This window comes from Colossoma macropomum, unplaced genomic scaffold, assembly GCF_904425465.1.
Source record: "Colossoma macropomum unplaced genomic scaffold, Colossoma_macropomum, whole genome shotgun sequence".
NCBI lineage: Eukaryota > Metazoa > Chordata > Actinopteri > Characiformes > Serrasalmidae > Colossoma > Colossoma macropomum.
Genome location: NW_023494794.1, coordinates 17,439,204 through 17,458,271, shown reverse-complemented (window position 1 = coordinate 17,458,271; position 19,068 = coordinate 17,439,204). Strand labels below are relative to the sequence as shown.

The following is a 19,068-nucleotide window of genomic DNA, read 5'->3' as shown; positions in this document are numbered from 1 at the left end:
AGTAACCAGAGCTGCTGAGCTCTCTAATATTAGCTGGTTAATTAATGTCAAATGCACTGGAGATATAATAAAGTGGCCCAAAAGCTATTTGGTCACTTTAACGGTTGGTAAACTTGAATGATGTTTTTTGGGTTACTTCGTAAAATAATATTCGTTTCAGAGAAATGAGCACAATGTAAAACCAGCTGTAGAGAGCCTGAAGAAGAATTCCAACCAGATTGTGCTGCTGTAAAGCAAAGAGGGGGAAACAGTAAAATGTGGGGCTGTTTTTCTCAGTGTTGTTTGTGAGCTTGTGTTCATTGATGGGATCATGAACTTAGAGGTGTACAAAGGCACTGGATGCAAACCTGCAGATATCATCAAAGAAACTGCTCAAACGACAGTGTAGCTTTCAACAGGATAACAATCTGAAACACACCAGCCGCCTTTTGAAAGGTCAATGATCTGTTTAAAACTAATGCTAGTTGGTTTAACAGTAAACTGAGTATATTTTTTAAGTGTGGCACAAATGCCCAGATACTTTCTGATCGACTGTCTTAATTGAAATTGATTGAAAATTTGAAATTGTATTGTTCAGTTGGTTTGGTCTGTTACAGTTTAGTTCTCTAAAATAATATTTTCATTGGAAAAGTGTGACCGATATGTGAATTAATATCCCTGTTTACTGGTTAAAACGTATGGTTTGTGAAACAGTCTACTTAAACTTCAGGATTTTTGCTCTGTTTGATGATTTTTACATATTGAATAAAGGCAAAGGCAAATAAAGACATTTCCAAGTCCATGGAAATGTAACTGAGTGAAAGCACCATAACACAAAAGTTCAAATCTTCCAAAGTTATACTCAAGTAAAGTAATGAAGCACAAGCACTCAAGCATTTGCCACCTCTGCCTTATAATGCCTCTTCTCAGACTATCCTGAAATGCATCTGCTTCCTCTCAGGAATATCTGACTGTATTTCCCAGCTTTTTTGCTTGTTATGGTTCAACTTGTGCATTTTACATCTCTAAACTTTCTTATCCATATTGAAAGCAGCCCTGCATTCCCATACGCCCAGTACACTTGAGACTGTGTCTGCAGAATCCAGACTGCGCTTGTAAATGCACTGTGACTGGAAGCCTGGCTGTGCTCACTTTTTGATAGATGTTGTGTTTGTATGTGCGCTGCTGTTCCCTGCAGGTGATCCCTTCAGTATGAGACACTAAGCTCAGGTTATTGGATTTAGAGCCCTCTGAAAGAGCCGTCCAGAGCGACTGGAAGCAGAGGACGCTGGGATGTGTGCTGTGCAGGAGGGCTAAGCACAGTCAGGAGTCTTTCTAGGTCATCTAGTTTGAAGTTCTATATCAGGGCTGTGTGATATTGACAAAAACAATATTGGGATTACATCACTATATATTGCAGTTTTGATGTGCCTCACAATATACATGTCCATTATATATCTTTGGATTTTGGACCATATGTTTATTTAATTAATGTTTGTTTGAAGGAGGTTAGAAAGATAAACATATCATTTAAAGATATTCACTGCTGGATTATGCGAGAGGCTATTCTGTAGCTCAGTGCCTTGAAAATAGAGGTTATCTTTATTTTATACAGGCCCTGCAGTGGTAGTCTATAATAGCAGCTGATGATGCCCAGCTAGAGCAAAAAAAAGCAAGGGAAATGTAAGAAAAGCAAGAGGTGGAGTGAGAAAAGGTTAAAAGGAGAGATAGAAGAGGTGGAGGCAGAGAGAATCTCCGGTTTCGGCCTTCAGCATGGGCCTAGAAAATCCCTCAGTCGATGTTTTGTTTTGACCTTAGGAAATGTAGGCTTATTGACTGCTATGGCTCATGTCTGAATGTGGTAGTGCACAGCTATATGTAACGCAGCTATCTTGCATCATGAAGAAAACTGACCTAGAAAGTGCTGCTTACTATATGGGATGCTAGATAATTTATTGGTGCCCCTCAACATGTTCCCTCTAATAAAACTCCCTACAGCAGGGTGGGAGAAAACCATGAACATGGCAACTCTGGTACCACAGCATAACCAATGAAAAGCGAAAGCATGCAGTGCTACATAATAGACGTGGTCTTCTCTGATGGTACCTGAATGATAATGAAAATACTGATAATAGACCTCTTAGGTGATACCACATTAATCCATCTAATCCAAAGGACAATGGAAAGGGGGGGGGTGGTCTTTTTACAAGGGGTATGTTTTTTGTCATTTTCTTTCCCCTCAAATCGAGCCCTGATTACACCTCTGATGAAAACACCTGGAATGTAACATTATTTGCCAAATATAACTAGAAATGAAGCAAAAGCCATGTAATTAAAATGCTGTCCCAATTACCAATGAAAGGGATTTTGGTACACAACAATAATAATATATACTTCATTTTTAGTTAGAGAACATCCTAAGAATATCAGAAATATGGCATGTGTCAGGGTTTAGTTTAGGGTTAGTAGAGAAAAAGCGGTGCTCAAAGTGTCCCAAATTCCCTTAACTAACCTTCTGTTGTGCATCCCTCTGCTATACAGCCAATGTGCTATATTTCCATGTCTCATTTTCCTCCAGGGGATGGTATTTTTAAGCATTTTCAGGTTTTTGTATAGTATTTTAATTGGATTTAATTTATTTAATTCGAGTATTCTGTTTTTTTCACATTTATGGAAGATTTTGGCTGAATATGAAGACATGTTTATGCCTCAGGATGCACTCCTGTAATATCATGCATGCTAACTTGAGAGAAAAAAAAAGTGAGAATATGCTAGGGATGTGCATTTTGGCAGTTTGTTTGACCAACAGCTGACTAGAAGTGAACAATTTTGGCAAAATATCTAATTGCAGTTTTTTCTGACCAATATTGTGATTACAGTTCAAATTGCAGTTGTTTATAATTGAGGTATGAATTGAGGTGTGGGCCTTTTTTTTGGCTAAGAAGACCAATGTATGCTTTTTCTGTCTTAAGACTTGAACTCAGCAGTTCACAAACTCCATGTTAATAGGTAAAATTTCTTGACTTAAAACTTGCACCGTATCAACGTTGTTGTAAGACTATAATAAAAATTGAAGCTCTTGCAATTTGAAAATTGCACGCTTTCAAATTGCGATTTTGATATAAAAACGATTATTCTTAGAGACCTATAACTAATTGTTAATCAGCGATTGACTGTGAACTGGCAAGCCTAAAGTCAAGGATGCGGCTCAATGAAATATCAATTATTAAACAGATTGCTCCGGCTCTAAAAACCTGATTGGCTGAGCCAGGAAAATGAGCAAGGAAAATGTTCTTGAGGAAAACGAGAATAAAGTTGTTTCTCTTAGATTTTCAGTGTTAGATGTACGACTGTGACACTGTGTCTTAGATGAACTGCAATTTCTGGTGACATTAGTGTTTGTCAAAGCGGCTGCAAATGAATTACTGTGCATTGAAAGTGATCTAATAAGCCTCAGTCTGGGTGCATTTCAAATGCATTTGCTTGCATTTTCATTTACATCGCTGTCTTTTTCCTCATGAGTCATCGTTATGTGAACTGCTTTTACTGCAAAGCCTCCCTCTGATCTAATTCTTCATATCTTACAGAATTCTTTGTAATCCATCTACTTCAAAAAGCCATTGAAGAACTGAGGAAAATGACCACAACATTCTCAAGAACAGTGTTCTCATATTCATAATGTAAGACTTCTGTAAGATTTCATTTAATAGTCTTTACTTCAAGATAGAGTGCAGTCTTAGCTTGGCATTGCTGCCTGACTTTCAGCATCACTGAAGATTAATTGGCTTTGTCAACTAGCTGTTGCGTCGATATTGCGTGTATTGCTTCTGGAAAGGCTAAATGGAGCTAATGAAAGTGGGAATGTATGAGCAAAAGGGGAATGAACTGAGTGAAGCAACAGAGGGAGGCCTTGCAGTGAAAGATCTTTTACATAAAGATGACAGATAGGAGGAGATGATACATTGGCATAATCAAATGCATTCTGAATGCACACCCACTGATTGCTATCAGAACATGTTTGAAGCCCAGCAGTTTATTTGGAACAGCTCTGACAAACACTTAAATCACCAGAAACTGCGGCTAAACTGAAACACACCCTTTATTTCAGTACCGTTATTACGCCCCGCTCAGCTCGGAATTGATGGCAGTCCCTGATTGCCATCTTAATGGTTGTTGCCTTGTTGTATTAGCTGAATGTATTAGCATGTTGGTCCACATCCCTGGTCATATTAAGCATGATTCAGCATACCATAACCGTTCAAAGACAAAATTCTTGGTTTCCTGTAATCTAAAACAAAAAATTGAATGACTTTTGCCTGCCTTATGAATGTCAGTTACAAGTAGCACACAAAGCTAATCCAGGAAGTCCTGGAGGTCAGAGGAAACAGTATCTTTTAACCACATTGTCTTAAAAACTGAAAACAGATTTTTGCTGACCCCTTCTCAGTGAGCAAAAGGGTGACCATGTTTTAGGTTCTTTTCAAATTCTTTAAGTTTAAGCTGCTCAAAAACCATTTTATACATGAGTATGTGGTATATCAAGCTGTAGTCGTAATGCCGGGGGCAGTTTCTTTCTGCTCCAGATGACTCGCTGTCATTTAGTCTCTGAAAAAAATGTGGAGCAGAGCCGCTAGCTAGCAGTCTGGAGCAGTAGGAAAAGCATTAGGGCTGCATCATGCACTTTAAACGGACATTATCACCCCTCAAATTAGAGCTCTAATACAGACTGGAACAGAGCCTGACCTCTGACCACTGTCGAGATATCACCGCTGCTTTTACAGGAAAGTACCTTCTAACTAACATGAAAAAAGGCTGACCATGAATCACTGTTTTTGCGTGACGTGCAGGCAGCTCATCTCGTTCTCTGTAGAGGCGCTGCTTCTGCACCCTATTGGTGACTCTTGTTTGGCTTGAAAAACAAAACTTTGCTTCCCAATGTGCTTTCATGAAAACTGGTAAAAGTATCAGTTGCTCAAATTGATTTTTCATTTTAGAAGATTTTAATTTTTAAATTTAAACAGTGCAGAGTTACAGCGGTATTTAAAACTATATGAACAAAATATAAAAATACAAACTCTCAAGCACATGTTGGTCTCTACTACGTTGAAATTAGTTTAAAATACACTTTTTTTTTAGAAATTATTTTACCAGTTGCAGTTACACAAATCTAAAATAATAATAATAATAGTAATAATAATTTACATTTATATAGTGTCTTTCACAATCTGAAGGTCACTTTACATTAAAGAAATAAAGCAGCCTAAGCAATGAAGAAAGAAGAGAAATGTTCATGAAAAAGAAAAACCTTTTACAGTCTAAAATCATCCCCGCTTCCTGTGTCTCTGTCACTGTATGAGCACTAAATATTTATTGATTTGAACACAGAAGAATATTCACATTTTTACAGCTTAATTAACATCTGGATTTGTTTTGTATGTTTTTGTTGTTTAATGTTACGCATCTCTTGGACTTGGCTCATAACTCTCTCATTTACTCACTCACTCAATCACATTTAGCAGGCTGATGATTCTCCTCCAGCGGCACTATTAGCACTCACAATGTTTGTGCTTCATAACAGTGGTGCTTAATATTAATGACTGTGTAATGAGTCTTCTTGTTTGATATCCTTCTCTTTTTATCAACACAGAGCTCTTCAAACGTAAGCAACATGCATTATCAAACTGGCTCTAGCTTATTTAAATCTAGAATTGAAAGTATCGAAAGTTAGACTAGTGTTGGCCGCATTGCAGTATTGAGAAGTAATTGAACTTTGTGCTACGTTGTGCAGCTCAGAATTCTTAAAAACTGGTTTGCTTTGCAAAGTTTGCTTGGCTAGCTAATTTGCTCACTGAGGCTAGTGAAGCCAATGACATTACTGAAAAATCCAACCCCTGTTGGTGCTTACATCCTTATAAAACTCTCCACATAGACCTGGATCTGGCAGATTTGTCTTGCCTCCATTTCTTTTTAATTACTGTTTGAGTCTGCTCTAATAGGTCTGAATCTGAAGGAGGCAGGAAATGAGCTCAGGTGAAAGCACAGCCTGCAATTTGTGCGTACATCAGGGTTGGCTTGGCATGACTGGTTGTCAGGGGCAACGGGACGACCACCTGCTGCGGATGAAGTGCAGTTGGAGGGTCACAGCATTCTCTCCTACCGATCGGTCGCCAAAGACGTTCATGTTACACAACCTGCGCTTGTGCAATAGAAAGTACGGAAAATGATTTTACCCTCTTCCAGTGGAGATGGTTTTCTCTGAGGGGAGAGAGATGTTGAATGCTGTTCCAGGTCTGGAGTAGATGGTTTTTTAGTGAGGGTGATTTCGGTCACTACTGTTGTCTTTCAGTATCTGTGTTTGAGTTTATGTACAGGCCCAGTTCCTGAACAAAATCACAGATATGAAGAGTGGTGCTTTATATATAACCCAATTTAATAGTATTGTATAGTGTTTTCTCTTTAATCCCTTTTCACAGTAGCCATAAAATGCAGTTTGGGGTCGCTCAGCTGAACTATGCATTTTTTCTTCAATAATGTTGATAGTATTATAGTATTTTAATAAAAATGTGGAAGAGATTTACTAAACTAGAAATAGAGAGAGATTTGAATTGTTTTTATGGCAGGGGGCTCTCACTTCACTCCTCTGTTACTCCTCATTGCTCACCAACAGCTCAACATTTCACCAGTTGTAACTAGGACACAGCAGAGTTTCAAGGAAAAATATTTCACTTGATGATGTATTAATTAAAAGTCAATTCCCACTCCACCAGTAGAATGTCCACTAGGTGGGGCTACAGAAATGCACTCTACCATAGAACAAAACGTCATTTGACCAGGGGTGCCCAAACTTTTTCACAACCTATGACTGTAGGGACTGGATCGTAACTGTAAATACTGAGCTTCCTCGAGGAGAGCTGTGGAAATGGTCAAGCTAGCACAAGCTAGCGCAGTCCAAAATGTTTTGTTTACATATTTATTTGTATTTATTCTAAAATTAGCATTAACAGATTAACACATACTGCCCAGATAAATGGCTTTACAGATCATTTTCTCAGGTGTCTTAACACTTTTGACTGTACTGTATGTACAAAAATCTTATCCTGATAGCACTTTAGAAACTAATTTCAAGCATTTAAGCATAAGCCTTAAGGTCAACATGTCTTTAAGGTTATGTCAAATGTTAGTGCAAGCCTGAATAATTTACTCTGGTATTCATTGCTCTATTTTCAGTTGTTGTAGTTACAAAATTTGCAGCCTAAACTACAATGCATTTAATCAGAAAAGGCCTTTAGATGGAACTGTTCTCTGTAATATATGGGAAAGGTTCAAATACATTGTAGCTGGTTTACTTTATTCATGCAGGTGTGATAATAAAAAAACTCTAATAAGATAATAATAATAATAATAATAAATTCTAATAAGAAGCTGGTACACTATGGAGGCACTTCAAGTGTAAGTGTAGTGATCCTTCTCAGAGTAGCAATTGGTAGGCCTTACCAGTATAGACTAGCTCATTGCTAGCTAACCGAATGTTTATCTGAAAGGCATTTTGCACGCCGCTGAGGAAGTTAGCTCACTGCTAGTTGACTGAACGTTTGTCTGAAGGACATTTTCACACACTGCTATGGAGGTTAGCTCACTGCTAGTTGACTGAACGTTTGTGTGAAGGACATTTTTACGCACTGCTATGGAGGCTAGCTTGTTGCTAGCTAATAAGAGAAGACATACAGGACTGCTGAAAAGAACTGGACAAATGCAGTAATCAATTGAATCAGAAATACAGGAAAGTAATACGTAATTATATAAGCGTATGAGCACGGTGAATAGTATGCACCTGTATACACTAATACATGCCACAACTGGATATATTTTATACTGCAATAATGAGCATAAAATTATGGTTAATTGTGAAACGTTTTCACACACCGCTGTGGAGGTCAGCTTGTTGCTAGCTGACAGGATGTTTGTCTGAAGTGCATTTTCCCACATTGATACAGAGGTTAGCTCTTTGCTAGCTCTCTGTCTGAAGAACACTTTTGCACACTGCTGTGGAAGTTAGCTCAATTATACTATTTCAAGAATATTGCACTCAGAAAGTGGGTTAGGATTATATGACGGAGGGAACTCAGCCCTCATGTTTGATGCGTATTGTTTGTGTTATGTTTGTGTAGATATGGCCGTGTGGTTGGTGATGCACAAAGACCCTGTTGATATGAGTGTTTTTCCTCTGGTTTTGTATTAAGCTTATTTTATTTAATAGTCTAGGGCACCTTAATCCATGTAGATATTCGTGACAGATTAACGTTAACATCTTCTTACACGAACCTGAAGTTAGGTTCTTATTCGCCAGCTTCTTGTTCTAATTTTCCCGTTCCACCTTAAATGGTGTATCAGACCGCATCTTGTTCTAATTTGCCCATTCCACCTCAAATGATGCATCAGCCCGCTTCTTGTTCGAATTTGCCCATTCCACCTTAAATGGTGCATCAGCCCGCTTCTTGTTCTAATTTTCCCATTCCACTTTAAATGGTGCAGCTTCAGGCACCAGAAAGTGACTGCTGTACCATTTAAAGTGGAACGGGAAAACTCAAACAAGAAGCTGGCGAATAGGAAGCCAACTTTAGCTTTGTCCTTCTTACTGTGTTTTAGGAGGGCGGGGGTATTTTATTTTTATGTGTATTAAGATTAGAAGTGATTCACACATTGGTGGATTTGCTGATGTGTGTGTGTGTGATTGTGTTTCTCGTGTTAAACTGCAGACTGAATAATTTCTGCTGGTCTGGCTGGCTAATTAGTGATCAGTTATTACAGAAATAAAAGCTACAGAGAGTCCATGCAACCTAGATTATGTCTGAGGATTATGACAAAACAAATTTGGTGAAAATCGTTTGAGTAGTAAGAAAGTTGTGGCTGATTTGATCCTGAGACTAATACAAGTGAATTTGTTCACAAGCGGATCTTGACCGCTTCAACATGGCAGACACGCAGATGTATCGCCTCAGATAGAGAACAACAGGCAACGGGGGCATCGGGGTATGTGTGTATATCTATGGCTGTGAAGTATAGCTTGTTGCTAGCAAAAGGTTTGTGTGAGGGACATTGTGCGTCTCTGATATAGGCAGAAATGAATGGGTGCTGAAAGAACTGGAAAAATGCAGTAATCAGCCATATTTAGAAATACAGAAAAGTATTATGCAGTTATATAACAGTGTAAACAATATAAATAAACAGTACAATCCTGGTGATATTGCAGTCAGTAAATTAGTGTAGTTGTACACTACTTTTACTGTTTGGTACAGTATACATCTCTGGAGACTGTGTTACAGCTTCTGTTGGCAAGCACAGTGATTTTGTCTGAAACAGTAATTGCTGGCTAAATGTTTTATGGGTCCTCTGTTAGACCTCTTTATTCTGTGACTGTATTGCCTCACCCAAACTGACCTCTGATGTAACGGAGAGATGGAAAAGCAATCTGTGACTGGAAAAATTATGCATGAAGGCAGCCGGCCTGCTGTGAGACTGAGGTTCCACACATTTGTCTTGAAATCTGAAGCACTCCAGGGAGCGCGGGGAATGAAAGGAGCTCTAAATGCTGTGTGTGTTTTTGGGTAACCTTGAGCGTGTGAGTAGAGTGAGAGAGAGAGGGAGCGAGACAGGAAATTCTTGGCGTGCCCTAAATCTGTCTAATTGAGAGTGGGTCCCCTGCCATTTGTGTTAGAAGTTTGAACATTTGTGTTTTTTTGAAACTGCCCTCTCCACTTAGTCATTCAGGCCATCTGCTTTTTTTTTCCTGTCTGTAGGCGGCCAGGAGCAGGTCTGCTGTGATAGACGGATCTTTTATTTTTCTTTTAGTTGCATTTGCGTCATTCGATTTACCTTGTTCTGCTGATTGGTCAGATTGGTGCGTGGTCGTTTGTGTCCTGCACTGTGACAGTAATTTGGTTCTGCACAGTGCAAATTGATTAGTAATAATTCCTGATGAGAAGTGGCTGAAGAGGCTTGAAGGTGGGTTAATGAGTTTATGTAATCCATCATCTCTCCCTCTCTGTATATATATATGTATCTGTTTCACTCTCTTGCTGTTTCTCCTCTTTCTCAATTTCTTTCTTCTCTCTCTCTCTTCTCTCTCTGTATATCTGTTTCCCTCACTTTCTGTCTCTCTGTCTCGCTATATCTTTCTTCTCTTGTGCTCTGTTTTTCTATTCTTTGTCTCTCTCTCTCTTTCTCGTGAACTCTTTCTCTCTTTCACCCTTTCTTTTTTTCTCTCTCCCCATCTGTATATCTCTATATCTCTCGCTTTCTTTCCTCTCAGTCTCTTGCTATCTCTTTCTCGCTCTCTCTGTATATCCCCTGCCCTCCCCTTCTCTCTCTCTCTCCCCTTCTCTCTCCAGCTCTCTCTATCAGTCTGTCTGTTTGAAGAGTATTCCTTTTGTGTCTTTTTATCTGGGGAACAATGGCTCAACCAGCTGTCCAGCACTGCTTTGATTCTTCTTCAGTGAACTGAATGATGTCTGTGATCACCACAGAAACGAGAGCGAACGGAAGGTGGACAGGGCCAGATGGACAGGGCTGAGGTAATTGGTCACTCTGTGACACAGCTTAGCTGTTGTGGCTAACTACTTGCAGGATCCTTTTTGCTGTCATATGTTGAGTAGTCTGAAATCAGACAGGCTGTGTTCAGGATGCCCTGACAATAGTAAAGGTCCTGACTGCAGAGAGATAAAGATTTAAGGTGTTAAAGGAACGTTTTTCATCTGCCACATCTGTCACATATGGTTGACTGTTATAATTTCTACTTAGAAAGTACTTAGTAAGTAACTCCAATTGGAGACGACACCAATCCGACACCATGTATCGGACTGATTTCAGCAGAAAATGGAGTGGATCAGACACAGCAGTGCTGTTGGAGTTTTTAAACACCTCAGTGTCACTGCTGGACTAAGAATAGTCCAGCAACCTTGAATATCCAGCCAACAGTGTCGTGTGGGCAGCGTCCTGTGACCAATGATGAAGGACTAGAAGATGACTAACACGAACTGTGCAGCCACAGATGAGCTTTCGTCTCTGACTTTACATCTACAAGGTGAACTGACAAGGTAGGAGTGTCTAATAGAGCGGACAGTGAGTGGACACAGTGTTTAAAAACTCCAGCAGCACTGCTGTGTCTGATCCACCACATCAGTGTTACTGCAGTACTTAGAATGATCCACCACCCAAATAATACCTGCTCTGTGGTGGTCCTGTAGTGGTCCTGGGGGACTGTAGGCATCTACAGTCTGTAATTGTAGAAGTACAAAGTGCACCTATGTGGTAAGCGGAGCTGATAAAATGGACCGTGAGTGTAGATACAAGGAAGTGGTTTTAATGTCATGGGTGGTTGGTGTATATATCAGTTTTGTGCTTTTACTCTGTTTTACAGCTTAAACTGCTGTGTTAGCTCCCTGGCTAACCACAGCTGTGAAACCAGTCACCTCACTCTTGCCAGCTATGTGGGTTATTTACATTGTTTTGTTACAGATTAGTGTGCAGCACTATACTCCCATGGGTATAACATTCTGTTCACTTTTATGACTACTGTTTATGGTTAGCGAATTAGGTGGCTTGCTAACTGCACCAACATGTAGGATTTCTCAGCCTTGATAACACCCATTTCGCAAGGCAACATGAAGTACAGGTATCTACTGTACCTTTGGCTTCATACAGAAGTCAAAGGTAGCAAAAATGTGTATGAATTTTGGAGAGCAAGAATAGTTGAGAACACACACACACACACACACACACACACACACACACACACACACACACTTTCATCTGCTGCACTTAATCTTCATTATCTCACTTCTCCAGGCAAAGTTCTCTCAGACACGTTTTTTCCAATTAGCCGATCATGTGTGGATGACTTTGTCTGGCTGTGGCAGAATTCACACCGTCCCCGTAATGACTGTAATAGCTAAGAGAGTGAGAGCGGTTACGCAACAAGCCTTCATTTATCCTCCAGCCACAAATAATATAATCTTCATAATAGCATTTATTTAGGACTCCTTTCCTTGCTTTCAGCAAAGAGGGCGGGAAGGAGGACGGCTGCGGAGTATTGAAGCAGAGAGAGAGATAAATTGAAGCTGTTGTAAGTGGAAAGAGAGTTCATTTCCACCTGTGGTTGAGCGGACTGTTCTATCAGAGCACATCTGGCTGCTGTACTGACCGCAGAAATGCAAACTGGTTACCTAATCCATGACAGGTTGTGAAGTTCTGACTTTAAAGTTTGCTTCGGGTGATATGTTTTTGTAAGCATGCTAGAAAATGAATGGCCATGTCATTCGAAAGATTCAATGCATTCACACTAGGCCTGCACAATATGGACACAAATATGACGAGTTATAATATAAATTAAATAGTATGACTGACTGGGTGCCACCAAGTACAGACTATGATTTTTTTTTTTGTCTGTGTTATAAAGTTATAACACATATACATATAAAGTTATAAAAAATATAGGTGCAAACAAACAAACTATACACAGATGAACCAAAATATAATGACTACCTCTCTGCTGTTGGTTTTCCATGTGCCGCCAAAACAGCCCCGACCAGCCAAGGCTTTTGAAGGTGCCATGTGGTATCTCGCACCATGACGTTAGCAGCAGGTCCTGCAAGTTGTGGGGTGGAGCCACCGTGGTTTAGACTTGTTATTCCAGCACACCCCACAAATGCCCAATTAGATTGATATCTGGGGATTTTTATCATGTTCTCGATCCATTCCCAATCAGTGTGTGCAGTGTGGTATCTTGCTGAAAGAGGCTGCTGCCATCGGAGAATACCATTGCCGTGAAGGGGTATACCTGGCCCGCAACAATGTACAGATTGGTGACACTTTGTGCCCAGACCCAAAAGTTCTTTTGGTGGTGAACAGAGGTTAACACGGGCACTCTGACTGGTCTGCAGTTATGCAGCCAGGGTGTGATGCACTATGTTTTCTGTCCGTCATAAAATTTCTTTGACTTGTGACACAGTAGCCTTTCTGTCGGTTTGAATCAGATGGGATAGGCTTTGTTGCTCTTGCGCATTCGTGAGCCTTGAGGTTTGTCCCTCCTTGGATCACTTTCGGTAGGTACTCACAACTGCTGACCTGGAGAACCCCCCAAGCCTTGCTGTTTTTGAGATGCTCCTACACAGTCATCTGGCCAAAAAAATTTGTCCCTTGTTAAAGTCGCTCAGGTCTTGACAGCTACCTGTTTCTCCAGCGTCCAATACGTTCACCATGAGAACTGACTGTTCACTTACTGTGTGATGGATTCCAGACTTTGACAAGCTCTGTTGTTACAAGATAATCAATGTTATTCACTTGATTTGTGAGTGGTCTTAATGTTTTGGCTTGTTGATGTATATCAACTCCTTTTAAAAGCTGCATGTTTGTTGTAACAGTAGCCATTACTGCTTCACAATCAGTTAATTAAGGATAGAAAAGTTTTTGAGCTCTGCGTATGTTTGTATTTTCAGTTGACTCTGTACCAGAGTGGCTAAGTCACTTGCTCTGTATGTGTTCATGAGTGCTCACCACTGTTATTACAGTTTTAATCTTAGACACCACTACATTCCTGCCGGTCTAATTACATCACTGTGTATAAAATGTACGCTGTGATGGACTGGTGACCTGTCCAGGGTGTATCCTGCCTTCCGACAGCTGGGATAGGCTCCAGCACACCCCACCAGAAAGATAAGCGGTTTCAGAAAATCTGTGCCCACTGAATTTGAGCGTGGTACTGTAATAGGATGCCACCGTTGCAACAAATCAGTTTGCAAAATTCCTTTCCTCCTAGAAATTCTGCGATCAACTGTGAGTGGTATTATTGAAAAGTGGAAGAGTTAAGGAACCACAGCAACTCAGACCACTTAAAGTTACAGAGCAGGGTCATCGAGTGCTGAGGAGCATAGCGCATAAAAGTTGCCAGCGCTCTGCTGACTCAATAACTGCAGAGTTCCAGACCTCCTCTGATATTAACATCAGCACAAAAACTGCGCCAGGAGCTTTAAGGCATGAGTTTCCATGGCCGAGCAGCTGCATGCAAGCCTTACTTCACCAGGCACAATGCCAAGCGTTGGACAGAGTGGTGTAAAGCATGCCAGCACTGGACTCTGGAGCAGCGGAAACGTATTCTGTGGAGTGACAAATCACGCTCCTCTATCTGACAGTCTGATGGACGAGTCTGGGTTTGGTAAATGCCAGGAGAATGTTACCTGCCTGTCTGCATTGTGGCAACTGTAAAGTTTGGTGGAGGAGGGATTATGTTATGGGGTTCTTTTTCAGGGGTTGGCCTAGGTCCCTTGCTTCTGCATGCCAAGATATTTTTTCATGACATTTTTTCAATTCTGTGCTTCCAACTTGGTGGGAACAGTTTGGGGAAGAACTTTTTCTGTTCCAGCCTGACTGAGTACCAGTGCACAAAGTAAAGAACATATATTGATGGTTGAGTTTGGTGTGAACTTGACTGGCTCGCACAGAGCCCTGACCTCAACTCCATGAAACACAGTTGAGATGACCTAGAATGATTGTGAAGAGATTGTGAGCCAGGTCCTCTTGTCCAACATGTGTCTGACCTCACAAATGCTCTTCTGGATGAATGGGCAGAAATTCCCACAGGCACACTCCAAATTCTTGTAGAAAGCTTCCCAGAAGAGTGGAAGCTGTAATAGCTGCAAAGTGGGGACCAGCTCCATATCCATGCTTATGGATTTAGAATGAGATGTACTGAAAGCTCCTGTAGGTGTAATGTGTAGGTGGGTCAACACTTTTGTCCATATAGTGTATTTTGTTGACTTTTAAAGTGAAAAGAAGTAGCAGACAATATTTACATTTATGACATATACATTTTTGTAAATGTAAATGCACAGTTGCTTTATATTTGAGAAGCCTAAATAAGAAAAAAATAGTAATTGTGGCATATCCAAAAGTTTGGACACCCTTCTAAATTAGCACTTTGTAACACCCCCTCCCCTTTGACTATCATAGCTTGCGAACACTTTTTGTAGCCAGCTAGAAGTCTTTCTGTCCTTGTTTTAGGTATTTTCACCCACTCTTCCTTGCATAACACTTCCAGTTCTGCAGTATTCTTGGACTGTCTTGCAAGATCTACCTACAGATTTTCAGTGCTGATCAAGTGAGGGGGCTGTGAGGGTCATTCCAAAAGCTTCAGCTTGTGTTTCTTGAAGTAGTTCATGGTAGATTTCAAGGTATGTTTTTTATCATTGTCCTGCTGTAGAAGCCAGCCTTGTTTCAGCTTCAGTTTCTTGACTCACTGGATCATATTTGCGTCCAGAATTTGCTGATATTTAGTAAAATTCATTCCTCCATCTACCCATAAAATTTGCTGCCACACAACCCCAAAACGTAATAGATCCAATCCAAGCTTAACAGTTGACAAGGTGTTTTTTTCATCAGATGCTCTTCTCCAGACATACCTTTAGAGACTTTGGTCAAAGAGTTCCACTTTTACTTCATCAGTCCACAGCACATATTTCCAAAATGCATCTGGCTTATCTAGATGTTGTTTTGCATTTTTCAGATGTAAATCTCATGGTTTCCCTTCAATGATTCTTTTTTGCAGATAATTTTTGTGCAAGCAAACATTGCACAGAAAAACAGTCCATCACTCTTGTGCTACCTAAACCCTTCTGCAGCTCCTTTGCTGTTATATGGGGGTTTTGCTTTGCATTTCTGGCCAGCATATGACCAGTTTTATGTGAGAGTTTTCTTGGTCTTCCAGATCTTGCCTTGACTTCCGCAGTTCCTCTTAACAGCTGTTCCTTAAGGACACTTTTAGCTAGTGCTTTGATATCTTTTTTTTTTTTGCCTCCCTACTTTGTAGACATCAGTTTGCTTAATTTTCAGATATTCATTCAGCTGAGTTCATGATTGTTGAATGTTAGCACAAGGTTTGAAGAGAGAGAATTTATGCTCTGGAATTATCATGAACAATTTGGCAATTCCAAATCACAGTTTTTGATTTACCTACCCAGTTCTAATGAGTCATTTAAGGCTAATAAGTCATTTAAGTTCTGAGACTTTACAACTAGAAGTGTCCAAATGTTTGCCCATGTCGAAATTACTTTTTAGCATGTATTAACATTTGAGGAAAATTGTTATTTTTAAAGACTTTTCTGCAGATGTTGTATTTACTTATTTTCCCTTCAAAGATCAACAAAATATGGAATTTGGCTAAGGGTGCCTGAATGTTTGCGTACATCTGTATGTGTACTTTCACTCTCTTACTTTGGTTGTGTAATGTTCTTTATAAAACATGAAATGTCTTCTGCAAGCTTCAAATATCTGTTCATTTAGAACAGCCTAAAAATGTTCACCACCATTAGCTTAGTGCTAACATACTACCAAAAAATTAGCGTTATCATAGAGGTATATTTTCTTTTCTCTTTTTTCATATTTATGGCCCGGACTGAAGGCATAGCTCAAACAATCATGGTTCACCAGTGGTGTAATAGTCTTAAAGCTATGGTTTAAAAGCCTGTTTAGTTCTAAGAGGAAAAGAGAGGTTGGAAAATCGTCATGTAAAAATTAATTATGGCTGTTATTGGTACATAAACCCACACAAACATTGTAATTGGGCTTCAGGGAAAAAAATAAAATACAAGAAAATGTAGAATATGGCCTTTAATATTCCAACAGTTTGTAAACTGAAGTTGGCAATACAAATGTCCCATTGTTTGTCATGCTAGTAAAGGACTCTCAATTGAATTGGACTGAATTAATTGACTATGTATGTGTTTCTCCCTCTCTCTCTCACTCCCTCTCTCTCTCTAGCTCACTCTGACTACAGGCCCACGTGGAGGGGTAGGGGTGAGCAGTTGATGAAAACACTCCACACACCCCTTTCTCCCTGCCTCCGAGCTCCTCCTCCTGTGGCCCCGTCGTCATGGCGATGAGTAGCGATCCTGGATGCATGGGGACAGAGCCTGACCCCGACCCCGAACCCTCCTCCCAGACCGAGCTGGCTGATAAGATGGCCGCCATCACCATAACAGACCCATCAACCAATGGGCTGAGGAATGGGGCGGGGATCCGGAAAGCCCCACCACAGCGACCGCACCTGTCCGGCAGGAAGATGTCTCTACAGGAGAGAGGGACGTACCTGTCTGCAGGGGGTGGAGCCGAACGATACCACCATATTTCCCCACGGGCCGCCCGCAGGCCCACCATCGAGTCCAAGCGCGTGTCCATCTCGGACGCACAGGTGAGGACTCACCTGATATGATTCTGATTCTTTAGGAAACGATTCAGGGCACAATCTCAGATTTCACCAAGAATCATTGCAGTGTTTTTGGTATAATTTGTAATAATAGTATTAATAATAATACTGTACTAAATACATAAATGGAACTGGTGGAACTGTTTAAACAGAATTGGAATATGGACGATAAAAACAATACACAAAGTTTTTTAACATTTTTTCCTGTATTTATGTATGAAAATAGCCTAAATTCCTTTACACACAGAGCACAATTTGTTCATGCAATTTATTCAGATGACAATAAATTTATTCAACCAGATGTATAACTGGTGATATCTTGCACACACATTTGACAAAATGATTTTTACAACACTTCGCCAGCAACATTAACTGTCTGACCAATCACAGTCATCGCTGGTGTTGGCATGGAGACAACCAAGCTGACAGATTGGCTGTATGCAAAGGATTAGAATCTCCTAAAGTAGTTAAAATGGGGCTCAGACTGGGCTACAAACATCCATATTATAACCAGAAGCACCCAAAAAGTTTCAGCTTCTGAAAGAAACAATAAAGCTCTTCATGCTACTTTCTTTTTTGACACCTGTTTTTTGAGTTTTTTAATAGGCAGTCATAATCAGAACAAAACCAAAAAGAGGAGGGGGGAAAAAAAAGGTTGTATGTGGTTACAAAACTTTTATCAAATAAGCGTATTTAAAGATGTATTGTGTTTGCATTTACGTCCATTTATCCCTGTTTATTTCTGTGGTGTCATGTAGTCCATTTTCAACACCTGTTAACAAATACGTTTTCTCTAACTCAAAGCTGTTAAGTCATTTTTTCTAGTATATACATTTGCAGTACAATTCAGTCTTACAATTATAGACGCAGAACTACATGATTCACCGTTGTTTAGGTGATTGATTAAAATCTGTCATTAATGTGAACGATCAGGTGACCTGAAATGACCTGCATGCGCACATCCTACTCAGTAACGTCTTGTGAATGAATCACATGCGTCACGTGCATCATGAGCAAACAAACTAACAAGCAGAACGAGCCTTCGCTGCGAAAATAATGAACTCTAAAGCTAATGAGCTCTCAGCTGCTCGTTATTAGAGGGAGACGACAGCAGAAAAGGTGAGATGTGTTGCTTTTCTACAGGCTTTAACTTCTGTTCAGCACTGCTGCCATGGTAACCCTGAATGCTGGCGCACGCACAGTGGGGGGAAAACAGCACATGAATTACGATCTGAGGATTCACATTAAGGTCGCATGGCCACGAATCGGATACGTATCCGATCTAGGACCACATATGAAAGCGGCTCAGGTCGTATTTGAAAAGATCAGATTTGTGTGTCCACACAGCCCCGAAAACATCAGATCTGAGTCACATTAGGGCAAAAATTCAGATTTGTGCCACTTCAACCTGAAAATGTGAATGTAGCCCAATTGTTTTGGTAGTGACTGTTTTAGCTAATTTTGAGCATAACTCATAAACACTTGGCAGTATATGACTAGCAAACCTTGAACAGAGCTTTGAACAGTTTTACTGACGGAAAGTCAATATTTCCCACGAAAGCGCAAAGTTTATTTAATTGCAGGAATGATGTGTTTTCGGTAGTGATAATTCTTAATGTCACACACTGATTTTCTGACTTTGGGACACATTTACTTGGAACCAGTGAAGTTGAACTGCTTACCGTACGGCCAAGAGGGATAGGGATGCAGTCTCACTTCTTGCTTACTTTTTGAACAGTTTTGAATAGTTAAAGTTTTTTGAATTTAATAAATTTATTCATTGAATTTCATTTAATAAATTAAATCTGTCCTGTTCACTTTCAAATAAATCAAGA

The 19,068-nt window shown here is 40.1% G+C and overlaps 1 protein-coding gene across 5 annotated transcripts in view; it reads left to right on the top strand.

Moving 5' to 3' along the window:
• camkk1a (calcium/calmodulin-dependent protein kinase kinase 1, alpha a) overlaps positions 1 to 19,068 on the top strand; it is a 150,421-nt gene that overhangs the window by 65,748 nt on the left and 65,605 nt on the right. For all 5 annotated transcript variants that reach the window (XM_036580437.1, XM_036580435.1, XM_036580434.1 and 2 more), the window contains exon 3: positions 16,789 to 17,218. In XM_036580437.1, coding sequence (XP_036436330.1) covers positions 16,901 to 17,218 — 318 coding nt within the window. In that variant the 5' untranslated portion in view covers positions 16,789 to 16,900. The remainder of the gene's footprint in view (positions 1 to 16,788; positions 17,219 to 19,068) is intronic.